General features: G+C 49.8%; 1 protein-coding gene across 1 annotated transcript in view; it reads left to right on the top strand.

Annotated features, from left to right (window-relative positions):
• Nucleotides 1-11,858, top strand: part of LOC109313096 — an 18,845-nt gene extending 6,987 nt beyond the window's left edge. The window contains exons 5-16 of the mRNA XM_019539498.1: nt 879-1,034; nt 1,961-2,024; nt 2,474-2,537; nt 3,525-3,610; nt 4,774-4,950; nt 6,205-6,258; nt 6,868-7,035; nt 8,047-8,114; nt 8,324-8,366; nt 9,333-9,396; nt 9,955-10,034; nt 11,073-11,858. Coding sequence (XP_019395043.1) covers nt 879-1,034; nt 1,961-2,024; nt 2,474-2,537; nt 3,525-3,610; nt 4,774-4,950; nt 6,205-6,258; nt 6,868-7,035; nt 8,047-8,114; nt 8,324-8,366; nt 9,333-9,396; nt 9,955-10,034; nt 11,073-11,111 — 1,063 coding nt within the window. The 3' untranslated portion in view covers nt 11,112-11,858. The remainder of the gene's footprint in view (nt 1-878; nt 1,035-1,960; nt 2,025-2,473; nt 2,538-3,524; nt 3,611-4,773; nt 4,951-6,204; nt 6,259-6,867; nt 7,036-8,046; nt 8,115-8,323; nt 8,367-9,332; nt 9,397-9,954; nt 10,035-11,072) is intronic.
• The last annotated feature ends 3,772 nt before the right edge of the window (nt 11,859-15,630 follow it).

Consider the following 15,630-nt stretch of genomic DNA (forward strand, 5'->3'; position numbering starts at 1 on the left):
TGGAAGGGACCTCGGGAGATCATCGAGTCCAGCCCCCTGCCCAAAGGGCAGGAAGTCAGCTGGGGTCACAGGATCCCAGCAAGATAAGCATCCAGCTTGCTCTTGAAGGTGTTCAATGTAGGTGCTTGAACCACCTCCGCTGGCAGACTGCTCCAGACCTTGGGGGCTCGGGCAGTAAAGAAATTCTTCCTTATGTCCAGCCTGGTTCGACCAGATTTATAGGACATTAGGACATGTGCTCAAGAGTTGGAGGGGAGGCTGCGTTGTATCAGTGGTTTAAAATGTGATGTGTGTAAGCTGGTGAATATGCTGCAGAGGACAACCCAGCAATGCCGACTGAGCAGCGGATAGGCTAAGTAGTCCATGCTGTTTCTGTCACATGGCTCACCTGTGACTTGCTATCCACTTGGATGCGAGCCAGGATTCGAGAGGGAAAACGTAAGAGCAATGCAGCAGGCTACGCTCTGCAACGTCCCCTATCTCATACAGGAGACATCTGGCTGTTGACTTTCCTGAAGGGCATCGGCATTATTTACAGCGCATCCTCGCTGTCCAGCAAATCTAGGCACGTACCACACAGGCCTTTCGCTGGTCTCTGTGGGGCTGGATCCTGCCTGTGGAAATCCATGGGACTGCCTCTCAGGAGGTTATCATGCAGCATGGGTTAGGGCCTGAGGAGCTGGGTCTTGGTTGTTAAGTGTGAGGGTCCTTTGAGGACGGAGCCAGTGAGGGGAAGGCAGTAGCTCTGGCTGGGATGGAAGGAAGTTGGTTGTAACCTGCGTGTGCACCCAGCTAAGTCTCCACCTCCGTAAGGGCAGCATTGCTGGGGAGGTTGTGCTGTGGGCTAATGAGCATCCTCTGTGAATTTGCCCCTGCAGTACCAGCAACATCCTCCCAGGCATGGTCACAATCAGCCTGAAAGTACGCTGCATTGCTCTGGTCCTGCTGACCCAGTTCTCGCCCCTGAGCAACACCATCCCCATCAACAGCTCCAAGTGTGCCGTGGCCTTCCTTAATGTCACAAGCAGCTTACCGTGAGTGTGGGCCGCTTCTGCTTATTGCAGGTTAACCAGCACCAGCGCCCTGTGCTGCTGGTCTATCAGCACATCTCCTTATTTATTTACCACTGTTTATCCTTCTGCTCTTCTTTGCATGTTCCTATTTCTGCTCCACACCTTTGTCTTGTTTTATTATTATTGCTATTATTGTTATTGTTATAATTACTTCTTCGAGTGCTGGGGAGACAAACCCCCCCATGACCGTGTAAGCCATACAATTACAGATTTAGATCAGCCGCTGCTGTTTTTACTTGTGCAGAACCTAGCTCGATGGGCTCATTCTCAGTTAGCACCTACGCACTACCCGAATCAATGCAATCAGTGTTGTACCATAAGTTTTTTGCACTAGGTGTGAGGTCCCCAAAGGCTTGGCGTAGGCCCCCATAGGAGTGTGTCTATAAGCAGCTCTGTGCTTGGACGCATGGTGCCTCCTCGCCCCTAGCAGCAATGTCGCTGGGTTTGCATGGCACAGTGGGCAGGCTAATTAGCCCCACTGAGAAGCAGAACTAATTCGTTCAATATTGTGCAGATGCACCCCGTTTGGGAGTGTGGGTGGTGGCACCCTTCACGGGGCCACACTGCCAGCACCACACGCCACAGCCCTAGAGCTGATACCTGCTGCTTCTGGTATTGGTTCTTGAGGCCCAGGGTTGCAGGCTGCGGAGCATCGTCTGTATGAACTACTCTTTAAATCTCAGACTCCCATGGCCTGGGGACCACAATGGAAGAGATCCATCTGCCTCCCATTTGCATCCACATATTCCCCAAAGCCCCGAGCGGCCCATGGCACGGGCAGCCCAGGAGTCGGGACCCTGTCTCAGACCATGCCAGGCTGAGATGCTTGTTTCTCATATGATGCCGTTTGCTCTTTAGTAGTTGATGCTGTTTGGTTTTGCTTGCAGCGACATCAGTGCAGGCGTGATAGCCTCGCTACAGAACAGTGTCACGTTCGAGATACAGACTAAGGTGCGTCTCCTTGTCTCCTGCCTCCTCTGGCCCCTGTGAGCCCAAAGGTGATTAGGGGCAGGATCTAGTCTACCGTTCTCCTTCCTCCCACCCCAACAGACTCCCACAACAAGTTCTTCCCCTTCCTGCCCAAAGGGCAAGGAGACCTTTGAACCAGTCTTTGCTAACGCTGAAGCTTTAAGCTCCCTGAAGCTTTTCCTTCATACGCTGTGAGCACAGTGGTACTTTCATGTGTAGAGATCAGCGAGCAACAGCGGTGACGTGAAGCATTGCTATGCAATGCTCACACATCCATCCTCCCTCCTCAAAAATATTTTCTGGCCCTGAGATTTCCCTGACCTCTGCACAAATATTGGAGGTTTGCTGCTCCAATTAGTAAAAGTCATTGCTATTCGCCCATGATTGTTACAGCCGGTGAGCAGGAAATTACGGTATTTCTTGTGTTTCAGATATCCAAAATATTCTTCATATCTCTGTCTCTCGGACACAAAAAGATGCTGGATGATCTGACGAGTGAGTGTTGCAAACGATCCTTTAAAAAACATTTTCCTTCCCTTTCCTATGACCTAGCCAGAGAGCGATTCCCTTTTCAGCCAGCTCTTAGCTTCCAGTTAAAAAATGGTAGCCTTTGGGGCTTTGAAGATAACCCATCAGATATGACCCAAATATAACTAACATAAAATGTTTGCCTAAATCTGAAGAGAGCCAGAAACACTCTTTGAGGGGTCTGACCTCCCCCTTTGTTTTAGGGGGGTTGTTGACTCTGAAGCCTCAAGATGACAATCTTCAACGTATAATGAAAAATGGAAGCATGGAAAAACCAAATTTAATAACAAACGAAGTGATGTGGGACCTGCTCTGCTGACTGTGCTTTTTCACTTTAATTCTGTAAAATCTTAAATGTATCTGAATATAATTTAAACGCATCTGAAACTGCCATAGAGCTTTCACTGGACGACAGCAAAACTGAAGCATGTGGCTGCTGGGAACGGAAAGCCTTGCTAGTTGTTTTTTCATACCAGATTATTCCCACATGGTCCCATGCCTCAGCCATTGTCCAGTGCCTCAGTTTGTCTTATTTTGGGTTTTGTCTAACTTAGTCGACTTTGTCCTTTGCAAGGTGAAACGTCCCTTTATCTGTGTTTGCAGCTTACCACACAAGGTGTTATCTGAACTCTGGCTGTGAAGAGACTCATGAGCTCTCCTCCGAGGGAGGGGATCTGTGTCAAGCAATATATTGTCTAGCAATATATAATTCTGGATAGAGACTTGAAGAAGGAGGCTCACTGATTGACCGCTGGTTCCTATCTTAAATGTTTAATCCTGACTCTGATTAGTTTCCACCTCCCCAAAATATAAATATCTCGGGGCAGACTATTTTTGATGCCTGACTAAAAAGATTTCGCGGTCTAACTGTGAGGTGATAAAATGCCAGCTCAGTCATGTGCCTTTTCAGCTACTGCTATGTCTACTTTCGGGTCTCTTTGTGTTTCTATACAGCTGCACTTCCAATTGAAATCGGGAAAATCCGGTATGTGATTCAAACTCCGAAGGTCCACAACCGCACTATTGAAGTCTCTGTCCTGGTAAGGGAGTAACGTTTTGGTGGCTAGGATTTCATGGCCATAAACGGGGTCGATCTGGTGTGGTTTTAGAGCTTCCCCACCCTTGTTCAGAGAAATCATTTGCAGAAATAGTTCTGACTCCTCACCTGTTGGTGTCTGTGCAGTGGCACAGAGGGCACCGTTCTGCAGCCATTTGTTCCCGTCTCATCGCACTGACTCGCTAAAGCCCTGATCTCATGAGGATTTTCTCATCTGCATTGAATGCCTGTGTAGGGTTTGCAGACTGGAACAGACTCCCCCCAGAAGCGGTGCAAGCACCTACTCTGGACACATTCAAGAAGCATTTGGATGCTTATCTTATTGGGATCATCCGGCCCCAGCTGACTTCCTGCCCCTTGGGCGGGGGCTGGACCCAATGATCTCCCGAGGTCCCTTCCAGCCCTAATGTCAAGAAATCTACGTCAGCAAACACCAGAGACCCAGGTCCCTCCAGGAGAAAATAACGTCTCAGGAGAATTTGAAGGCAGGATAAAAATGTGGGGTAAAAAGATCCGTTTAATGGCAAAGACCACAGGCTTGTCCTTCTTGACACGTGCTAACCACCTGTGTTTGCCAGCAGAGCTGTTGGCACGGGCTTGCTGCTGGAGTTGCAGGATGGAGATGCTTTTGGCCTTGGTTATGTGGGAGATTGCACCAGATCGTCATAGCCCATCTGGCTTTGAGGTCTGCAGATCCACGTGGCGCGTAGTTTAACCAGCCCTACGGGACTGCACATTCCCTGGCTAGCTCTGTTCTTGCAGTCTGTCCTCTGTCTGTCCTGCTGTCCCGGCTGGATCACACAGGGTTGTACAAGGATGACCATAGTCTCTTAGTTTATGGGGTGCAGCCTGTCTCCCTTTTAGATCTGGAAACTGCATTCAGGCCCTGCTCCTGGGCAGCCTGTACCTGCTCCCACGCAGCTTCCCACACCCCTGAGAGCGACTCTCCCTGCAAGGTTGGCATTGACCAGTTCTTCCAGTTGTAGCTGGAAATTGTTTTATCAGAAACAAAGGGGAATGAAACGAGACTCCAGAGGGATGTGTGACCTCCTGTTAAGGATACTATATTTTTGTTTCCCTTATTTTGTGCCTTTGCCTATTCAGTAACCCCATTGTGAAGGGGTGAAATCTATATTCTGTTTTCAGACTGAGTATGAGACTGACAGTGGAAAGAAAATCCTCATCCCACCGGAGCCAGATGGCGATATCAAGTTGCCAGAATATCATGAAACTTCTGAGGCTATTGGGCAGACCGTGCTCACTTTTATCTACTCCAGAATTGTCTTACCAAAACCACTGTCCATCCCTTGCACTCCTGCAACGGTGAGTGGCACGCTCACTGTTACAGAAACATTGGTGCTTTCTCTCTAGCTTACCTGTGGGATGTTCCCCCCATCCTTGAGCTTCTCAGTGTCTTGGATCAATCCAGGAGGCACCTGCTTGCAAGTTCCAGTTTTGCAGGGAGAGCAGGAGGAGGCGCGTTATTAAAGCACAACATCTAATGCACCTCTAGCTGTAGAGACATGGCGGGGTGGTGGACTGTATGATGAAGGGGTAGAGCTGTGTTGCAGACCTCCTAAAGGCATGCTCTCTATGGGAATGCATGTGTGTCTGATGAGGGACCATGGGGAGAGAGGAAGAATGAGAGATGTGGAGATATGGGTTACAAGGGAAGCCTCTGGGGGACAGAGAGAGGAGGCATGAACAGGCAAATTAAGCAGAGAATTTAATGGAGGACAAGGCAGGGTTAAGTGCAGGTTTTAGACAAGAGAAATGAATCATGCAAATTAGCGAGCGCATATGCATAAACATGCACTTTAAGGTATTTGCATAAAATCTCCAGCTTTCTGGACCCGCTGCCTGATCCAGGGTGAGTCTGTCTTTCACGGAGCTGAGAGTCACTGTATGCAGCCCTGTATCTCGACCAAGAGCTGCTTTTTCTATTTGCCTGAAAGACATCGGATGTAGATGCTGGGCAAACCTCAGCTGCACCTGAAGGGTGGGGTTAGAGTTGAAAGAAAAATAAAATAGCTGGGAATGAGATGAGTAACACTGCAGGCCTGGAGATGGGCAGTCAGGTTAAGCTGCTTTTTTGGAAACAAGGGACCCAGGCAGCTGTCCCCAAGACTCACTTGCACCCTGTTGTTTTGGATAAGGAAACGCTTTGCCCCAAGCTGCCGTGGTTCCCGCAAGGTCTGGTCGGCTGGGACGGGAGCTGCGGTTCATGAAAGATTATCCCCATTTCGTGAGGCCTGGGATGCAGACATCTCGCCGTGCTGGGGGACATGGTGCTCTACTGAGCGGCTGTGGGGAAGGATCCCAGGGGACAGCAGGGGCCTTGCAGGGGGCAGGAAATCCCCTGTAGATGGGTGATTCGGTGGAGAAAAAAGGCTGAAACCCAGGACTGGCTCTGGGCTGAGTTTATTTGTTGCCTGCAAATGTCCCTTCTGGCTTTATGTGGGCAAGGAGGTCACCCCACAAAATGAAAAAAAAGGACCGCGAAGCTGTGGCATTGGTGGCCTTGCTCCACAGCAGAGCCAGGCACTTCCACCTCACCGTTGTGTTTCTTTCAAACAGTTTTATGAAACGGCCACACTGGAGAACATTGTCACGGATCTGATCATTTCCAAGGTGAGTCGGTCTGAGTCTCACGGGGGCTTTTCCCTGCCTGGCCAGACCTTGGCTTCCTTTTATCCCAAAGCCAAACAGACCTTGACGCCAGAAGCATCGGTGCCCTGGCTGACCCCTCAGCCCTGCACGGCCCATGCTGGTCCCACTGCGGTCATTCATTACACATAATCCCTGCTGCTTGGACTCATGCTTGGCACTGCTCTGAGTCCAAGAGCAGGCCTTGCAGAAAGGGGAAGCCAGGGGAAGGATGCAGGGCTGTTGCAGCCTGGACATGCTGAGATAGAAAGCAGCAGGCTGCCCAAGGGAACAGAGAGAGCCAGAAAGGTCTGCAGACAGGTGAAGAAGGGTGGGGAGCAGAGACAGATGCTGAACATCTGTCTGGGAAGGGTGGGCCTGCAAAGACTGCACTCTCCTGTGCAAGACTGGCAGCATCGGTGTGTGCTGCTGGGCCTCCAGAAGGCGTACGCAGCAAGGACCACTGCTGACTCCAGGGGCCCACAGGTTATCATTTGGACCCCCATCCCCACATGCCCATTGCTTCCTCATGCTCCTTCCCATGGGATGTGTGCACTAGCTGAAGCCTCAACCTTGATGCCCGGTTTCTTCCAGTGCTTGATCTGCCCCGTGATCTTTTCCTCGCTCATCATCAACATCAAGGTGCTTAGGCCTCTAGAGGTGTACTTGGACGTGGGTGTGTGCAACATGAACATCTCTCTCACCTTGGAGATTGTCACTAAGCATGAGAATGGCAGCTTGAGTCTCCTGAAGCTGGAAGTAGTAAGTGAGAAGAGAGGAAGCTCTTATTTAGTTTCAAGGGGTAAAGAAAAGAAAAGGAGGGGGTTGGGGGTCATGGCTAGCAACCAGCTGCTCTCTGCATCCGGAGGCTGGTGGGTGGGTTTGGGTGTCCCACAAAGTGTATTTGTTCAGAATAGGCATCTCTCCTGTGAGATGTTTCCAGCTGCAGGGCAGCCTCCTGGATGATGCTGTGAAACAAATGCAAGCATTAAAAACCTCTGCACTGGAAGTACTCAGCCCAGCCCAGACTGTAACCAGAGAGCAGCTCCGTGGGCACTGGACGATCCCCTTGAATTGCTTGAAAGCATCAAATCTCACCTACAGCGGTGGCAAAAGTCCATCCACCTGAGTGCTGAACCAGGGGTGCCTGTGGGATTTGGATGAGGAGGGGGCTGGGATTCCAGCAGGAAATGAGACCTCCCTCATCTGTAGTGCTTTAGGCAGGGGGGGTGTGGGTGACGGAGCTGGCACTCGGTGCTTTCCTGACTCGCCTCTTCCTACAGAGGCTGCCTTAATTTCTGCAGAGTTGAACTTTGTGGATTTCAAAATAATCTGTTCCCGTGCGCAGCCCCCACGGGCCGTGAGCCTCTGCAGGTGCAAGCCGACTGGGGGCTGAGGCTGCACTTGTGCGGTCTGCCTGCGCGTGCAGGTCCAGCAATGAGGGTTTTGAACAGTCTTTCTTTCCCATGCATGTGGAGAAAGCACCAAGATGTGGGATGGATCCTGGCTCATGTTTCTCCTCTGTCTAATTCTTGATGAAGGCATGAGCAAGGTGGCAAAGGGAAGCTCTTGCTTCTGGGTGTGGTTGTTTGCATAAAATTACAGAGCTTGCCGGGTGGTCATTGCCACTCTCCCTTCGGCGAGGGGCTCGGCCTACAGCAGGGAGGAATGTCTCTGTTGCATTTTGAGGCTGATACCAGTGGTTTTTAGAGCTGAGGCAGGCTCAAATCCACTTTTTGGTGACTCTCTCTCTCTCTCATGTCTTCATTGCAGAGACTTGCTATGACAGCTATACTTCAAGTTACCAACGGGCATGTACTGTTTATTACAACCATGGACAGGTATCAGGACATGGAAGCGTTTTTCTCTAGAGGGGGGTTAACATTATAAAGGACAATTTGCATCTAATGTGACAGGCAATATAGATGGAAATGGGGGTTCCTTATCTGGACTTGAGGTTTTAAAAGAGGATGGGACCCAAAAACTCTGAGGAAATGACATTTCTGTCTGAGATGGACTCACCTTGCTGCCTTTTTTTTTTTCTCTGCAGATTGCACATCAGATGGATTTCCTCGGTTGTTGGACAGGTTAATGTAAGTTCCTAGTGTTATTACTCTGGGTGTTATCCTAGGAGGCAGAGGCAAAATGTTTGCAAGAAGTCGTGGTCTAGATGAAGGACTGTGCGGTGAGCGCATGGCTGGCTGGATAGCTGTGCTCAAAAAGCAATCGTTGGACGACTCCCTTTCAAGGCAGGATGAGGTATCGAGGGCAGTGCTGCAGGGGTCTGTCCTGGTTCCAGACTTGTTCCAGGTCTTCTTGATGCCTTGGGTGATGGATGTGATTGCTGCCATGTGCTACTGCAGCTGCTGACTTGGTGGGAGTGGAAGGATCAGGTTGCCCAATGCTCCTCCCTCCCTCCGCTGCTCAGGGCCCCTGGGGGCCAATATCTATGAGTAAATGGGCTCTTTGGATAAGACTCTATTGTTATTTTCTTGAAGATTTCTGTTCAGGTCAGTGGGGAGCAAGCCACTGCAGGCTTGTTCTAATTACCTGTTGCTCAGCTCACAGGTGTTTTGCTATTCAGCAGACATCTGACATTTTTGCTTCTGAAACAAAAGGCCTTTTTTTAAGACTTTCTGCAAGCTAAGGCTGCAGTGCTGAAGGCCTGGTGTCAGTTCTCCTCTGTGCTTGGTGGGAAATAGCAGTGCACAAGCACAAGTGCAGGTCTGTGACTTGCAAGGTCCAGAGGGCAGCTTTGTTTCATATCCCCAGTCAGCTGTGATACTTCGTCTGGATGGGGAAAGAAAAGGGAGACCAGCGCGGGGTGGATAGGAAATGACTACTCCTGCTCTCAGCAGATTCTTCCTTCTTTAATAATGTCCCAAACCAGTGCGACTAGGCTTGCTTGTCATAATTCGGGGTTTGTACTCCTATGTAGCACTCAAGCTTTTCAGCCCCCTTCATATAGCATTATTGAAATCCAGTTACTGTTAGATAATGTGGGGGATGTTCTCGGGTGCTGCACGGCAGTTCCTGACAAAGTCATCTCTGTTTTGCAGGTTGAACGCCTTTACCCAACCCTGAAAGCTTTTGTCTTGAAAATTATAATGAAGCACATCAACTGTAAGTCTGGGGAGACACTTTCTTCAGCAATTTCTCGTTAGTCAAGAACTGAGTTCCACAGCTCAGCGTGTGAATGGTCACAAATTATTTGTGGGGTCATTCAGAAAAGCCATCTTGCGTGACTGATTGCAAGAGAGAATTTGAGAGAGTGGCATTTAACTTCTCACTTGCCCTTTATTTGGGGAATTTTGTTTTCCAGGAGTGAGTGCAGAGCACCAAAGTGGCACAGGAAAATCACTTTGATATCCTATTAAGTGTTGCTTTGCTCAGTGGCTTCTCCTAGTCGTGGTACTTCTGCCTCTTGGTGCAGAGCACGTGCATGTCTCCCCCTGCCCCTTCTCTCCACTCTGGCCTGCCTGCTTGCTTTGTATATGTGCCCGCTCCAGGGCCTGCCACCGCGCTCTGCCCCCGCTCTTTCCTGAACCACGATAGCACTTCCCCCTGTTCAGCATCCCGCTTTGTGCGCTCAAGTCCGAATTGAGGAACTCACCATTCGTGGGGAGTCCTGTGTCTAGCCCCCTGCAGTCCACGTGTGCTGAGCCATGTGTTTTGTTTCAGTTAATCTCCAAAAAGGGAAGTTCCCACTCCATAAATGGCCAGGATTGAAACCCAAAGCTGCCAAGTGCCGTTTTGCTAAGGTAAGCTTCTGACACGGGCGTTCAGTCTTCCTCCAGCACCGTATTGCTGCCTTGTGGTATCTCTCCGCAGTGCTTTGCAGTCTGAAGCCTACTAAAGCATATGCCTGAGGACTCGCCCTGGGCATTGCAGAAACCAGCTCTTAACCCCAAATCTTAGCTGGCCCCTAGCACTCTTGCAGCTGAGGCTGGGGCTGCAGTTGTCTGCAGACATGTGCTGTGCCTCTTGTAGCAGTCACTGTTTTAGAAATGAGGCCCCGACCCCACTGTGTTTCTCCATGCGACAGAGACTCTGTGGGAGAAGGCTAACACTTGCACTGGCACCTGCAAATTTGGGGACCTGCCTCTGGCAAATGCTGATTTCCCAAGGGTTTGGTTCAAAGCAAAGCGTTCTCTCCACCCTGGGAGAGCCCAGCGGCTAGGCTATGCTGAAGCCCGTCCCACCTTGTGATCCACCCTGGTGAGATGAAAGCCAGCTCAGGATGTCTGTGGTGCTGCCCTCACACCTCTCGCTTGCAGGTTTGACCCACGGAGAGGTCTTGTTCACTGGGTGTGTTGTCTTGTTTGCTCTTGGCCAGGCTCTGGCATGCCAGCTAGCGTCACTTCCGAGGAGCTTGCCTGCCTGTACAGGGGTGTTAAAAGACCTCTTTAATTGTCCAAAGCTTAGGCAAATGTTGGGGCGGGGAACCCTCTTTGTCCATGCAGACAGGCCCCTGGTGATTATTGCATTTACTGCAAAAAGTCAATGCAATGTACTTGTTGCCATTGTGACAGCAAGTTCAGCTTGATAAAATGCTCTGGGATTCCAGGGCCTTGCTTTTTAAATGGAAATCTTATTCTCCTGCCTAAATGTCTTCCAGAAAAACTGGGTTTTGTTTCCATAGCTGCATCTGACCCTATGGGGATTTGCACTTTAAATGTACACCCTCACGTTGCTGTGCTGTAGACCACTTCTCTGCCCTGCTGGGAAAATGGCTGACCAAGAGGAGTCCCTCCTTCAGGTCAGGGAGTGACTCGAGCATTTTCCATTTGTTGTTCTAGCGCTGCATTGTCTGCTATAACCACGGCAAAAAGGCATAATGTCCGAGACGCGGCGCTTGCTGTTGTGCCCCTGACACCGAGCAGGAGGGAAGACAGACCACCATGCACCAGGAGATTTAAATCCTGTTTCCCTCCACTGTAAGATTTTTATGCTAACGGTGGGGGAAAAAAACAACACATCCTTCTGCATTTCCGATGAAGAAATACAGCAAATCTGGATGGGCTCCTTAATAATTATTAAGTGAATACTGTCCGAGTTGCTATTATCAGATCAGCTCTGTCTTGGGTTATATGGTTTAGGGGGAGATGGAGGACTCTGTGGTTATTTTGCTGTTGCTTTTGTTTGCTCTTTTAATAAACCTTCCTCCTTCCAGCACTCAGGCTGTGCTCTTTCCCCCCTTGCTGCAGAGTTCAGTTCCCCGCTGGATAAACCAGCACACGCAGATCGGGGTTATAAGGTTTCGGAGGAGCTCGGGTGGGCATGGGTAATTCCATCTGTTGGTCCTCAGGGAATCGTAGCTGTTAGAAATGAGAAAAATCCTGCTTGCTTTTCTGACCCGTGGCTCCCTATAACCTGCTTTCTACGGCTGCATTTGACTGTTTGTTGTTTTTGTTTGTTAAATAATTTATCTCATTTTTATTGTAAGCTGCTCTGGTCTTTTTGGGGGAGGGCGGCATATCAATCAAGTAAATAAACCCAGTCTTCAAGGTAATCCGTGAGGGAGGGGAAAATGCATTTGTGCCCTTTTCTGGCTTGTTATGATGTTCATTTATATATAGCTCTATAAAAAAAAAATATGAAAGCTTTGTTTCTCGTTTTCTTTTTCCTTGTAAACAGTATGAGTGTTAAGCCTTATTTGATGACTTTGTGGGGAACTCTAGAAATCCTTTAATTGAAAGTCTGGGGTGTCGGGTCTCAAATGGATTTAGTACCTGGGCGCTAATCCATGTATAGTAAGTAGCCTGCCGAGCAGTCCTTTTCCCCCTTAGTTAATCGGGCTCATTCACGGCCTCATTCATGGCCTCTCGGGGTAGGCGAGACTCTGCTGTAGCCCCAAGTACGTTCCTGACAGCAAAATCTCAATAAAGGAAAACAAAATTCAGTCCACCCCAGCCCCGAGTGCCGCCATCCTTCCTCAGCCAAAACCTCCTGAATGAAGACTTCACCTGAGCAAGATCTTCAGTGTTTCCTAATTGCTCTCACTGTGCAGCAAATTAACTGTGAACACAATGATGAAACGTTCAAGCAACGGCAGCTGGATTTAAAGAATTTGTGTGAAAATCATAGAAAATGAGGGGTGGGAGAGCGCTCAGGAGGTCACATTTTAGTCCAGCCCCCAGCTCTAAGCAGGACCAGCCCCAACTACATCATCCCAGCCAGGGCTTTGTCTCCCCGGGTCTTCAACATCTCCAAGGATGGAGATGACACCACCTCCCTGGGTAACCCCTTTCAGTGCTTCACCACCTTCCTGGTGAGAGAGTTTTTCCTAATATCCAATCTCCACTTTCCTGGCTGCAAGTTGAGCCCATTGCTCCTTGTCCTGTCATCTGCCACCGCTGAGACCAAATGGTTGTGTAAAGATAAAAACATCCTTAGCCCCGGAGCAATCCTCATGTTTTCTTTAGCATGCAGCGAGTAAAAGAAATAAAACATTAAATCACATCCATTCAAAAGGAAGAGAGGAATTATTGCTCCCTCTGGCTTTTCCAGTGCTGGCTGGCCCCATGGACTGCAGCGTGTCTGCTTCTCTGAGCTTTGTATGAACATCTTGTGCAGCTGCATGAGATGCGATAAAATAAAATAAAGAAAAGGGTGGGGAGTTTAACAGGAACCTCCAGTTGTTGGGGTTTTTTTTTCATTTTGGAATATTTTAAGGAAAACATTAAAAAAAGAATTTTCTTGTGTGCTTTCAAAGGGCAAAAAAAATCCTGGTGGGGCCTTTTATCTTTAGAAAGTGCACGCTCTGTCCAGGTCACATCATTGCACATATCGTATGTCTTTAGGGGGTGACAGAGAGCTAAGGGAAAGCCAGCACCCCTGAGATGAAATACAGGGTTATGTGCATGTGCAGTAGCCTATTGACTGCAAGCAAACTACCACTTTTCCAGGGGCTAAAAGTCACCCTGCATCTCTGTTGACATGTCTGAACATTCACGGATAAGCACATGAGCATCATTTCTTGCACTGGATTGAAAAAAAGAAACAAAAACATCCCGAACTGGCAGCTCGGTCCCACCAGAGCTGGGGAGATCTGGGCTGTGCAAATCCATAAATAATCTGACCTGGAAAATACTCCGATTCCCTGGGCCCCAGGTGAACCAGGAGGATCTTCAGTAATGAAACCAACCTGGTTGACCCTATGCTGGGCAGCAGGAACGTCTATAAAACTAGTCAGGGAAGACGGTGGGCATCCTTGAGGGAGAGTTGATTGTGCTGATGAGAAGTTTGGGTTGAGCTTGTTGTGGTTTAATCTGCTGTTGGCATCTGCTTTATGGTTTTACTTTATTCCCACAATATCTTCTATGCTGGCCAGCACGATGGTGCCTTTTCCACACCCGTGTGCTGGATTATCATGCTCACCGTGGAGAGATCAGCAACGCCCCAGCCCCCTTGCTGTGTACAGCCAGTGCAACGTGCAAAACATGCACCAGCTCCACGGCAAGGACATGTGCTCCCCACGCGCTCTCAGGGACAGCCTCACCTTCAGGCGCACGGCCCAAAGCAGTGCTGGAAGGGGTTGGGTGCTGTGTGAGACCAGGCAGGAATTGACAATGGGAGCTCCAGCAGAGCTGCTGGGCGAGGCGGGACTGAGAGAGACCGCTTGCACGGAGCAGCTGGGGAAGGATGCTCCAAATGGACGCCTGCACATGAGAGGAGCATGTTTAGAGCTGGAAGGCATGTGCGTCTCTTATGAAACTTGGGCTGTGGCTGCAATCTTATGGAAGAGCAGGCGCCTTTCTGGGCTTATGGTGACAAAAGCCTGGGCTTCTGCAGGAAGCCAGGAACCTGGTCTTCAGGACCACAGGGCATGGGTTTAACAGTCCCTCCATCCCCTGGGTTTCCTCCTGCGTGGCTGGTACCACAAGCTCAGTGGCTTTGCTGCCGCTGGTCCGTTCATGTCTGTCTACATGCTAGCACCTGTTAGCTCAGAGAGGTGGAAGCCACTGCAATGCTTCAAGACGTCGCCGTAGGGTTTTGTGTTGGCTTGTATATGAGTTTCATGCCAGCTGCTCCTTGCCTTTCTGCTGTCCGGTGAGACCCTGAACGTGCCCGTGTAGTGGGGCTACTGGCAGTTTGGAAGCTGTGGGAAGCCAAGTAGCGTTGGCTCCGCTGCTTTTTCTGTAAATGTTGATCCCATTTTGCTAGTGCTGGCTGGTTTTCCTTGCTCCTTGCTGTGTAACGGATGGATGGGAGCGTCTGGCTTGGATTGCTGCACTCTCTGGTAGGCGGCAGGCTGCGAGCTCGAGACCTGACAACTCGTTATCGGTGCTGCAGGGTTAAAAGAAACATCGGAGCTAGCGCTTCCCATGGATTATTCCTGCCAAATGCGCTCTCTGCCACATGCAGCCATATGACGACATCAGCCCTGTGGCTAAGGAATTGTTCCAAGCTCTGCACCGTATTTGTACTCTTCAGCTTGCTTCCTTGATCTATAAACTGCTCTGGAAAAGCTGAGTCTTTCTTAATGGCCGTGCTTTACCTTGACGGTGCTAAAGGCTGGAGGGTGCATTTGTAAAATTAAAAGCAGGCCCCTAGGGAAATCCTTCCTGGGCAAGCATTCAAGCCAGTGCAACTGAGCGTGTCCAGACTTGAGTCTCTTGCTGCTGTTTCATATCCGTAAATCTGTACAACAGATGCAGAGCAAAGGTGCTCCGTCAGTTGAATTTGCGAGCCTTCCCTGTGGCCTGCATGCTTGGAAATGACCAGCTCACGGGCTGATGAATGTCCTTGTGGAGGTTCATTTTCTGCAATGATGTTACCAAAAAAAAGGAAGCCGAGCAGCTTTGTATTGGGGAACTTTCCCCAGCACCTTTGGTTTTGAGATGTGTAACCAGCTTTGTCTGTCCTGTTTTGCAGCATGTTCCCTGGGACGGTGCTTTCCGGGGGTCTGTGCTCTGCCAGCGACATTGCCCAGCCTGGCCGGTCTCTGGACAACTCGGCTCATCTCAGCTGCTTGCTTAAAAAGAGACAGATGCTGCCTTTCGTTGGGGGCACACTGACTGCTCCTCCTGAGGCAAGACGTCGGTGGGGGATGGAAGAGCCAGTTTGTCATCCAGCTCGGCCCTGTGCCCCACTCAGAAAAATGCACTTGTTTCATGGCGCTGTCTGCATACCACATCTCTGACTCTTTAATGCATATATTTCCCATTGTCTGGCCTTTATGGTTTCTTTGCTGGGCTCTTCCCTGGAGTCTGTCTGGGGCTGGGTTTGATTTCATAGATTTCATAGACAGTAGGGCTGGAAGGGACCTCGGGAGATCATCGAGTCCAGCCCCCTGCCCAAAGGGTAGGAAGGCAGCTGGGGTCATAGGATCCCAGCAAGATAAGCATCCAATTT

Source organism: Crocodylus porosus, unplaced genomic scaffold (genome assembly GCF_001723895.1).
Source record: "Crocodylus porosus isolate Cpor-Errol unplaced genomic scaffold, CroPor_comp1, whole genome shotgun sequence".
NCBI classification, from domain to species: Eukaryota; Metazoa; Chordata; order Crocodylia; family Crocodylidae; genus Crocodylus; species Crocodylus porosus.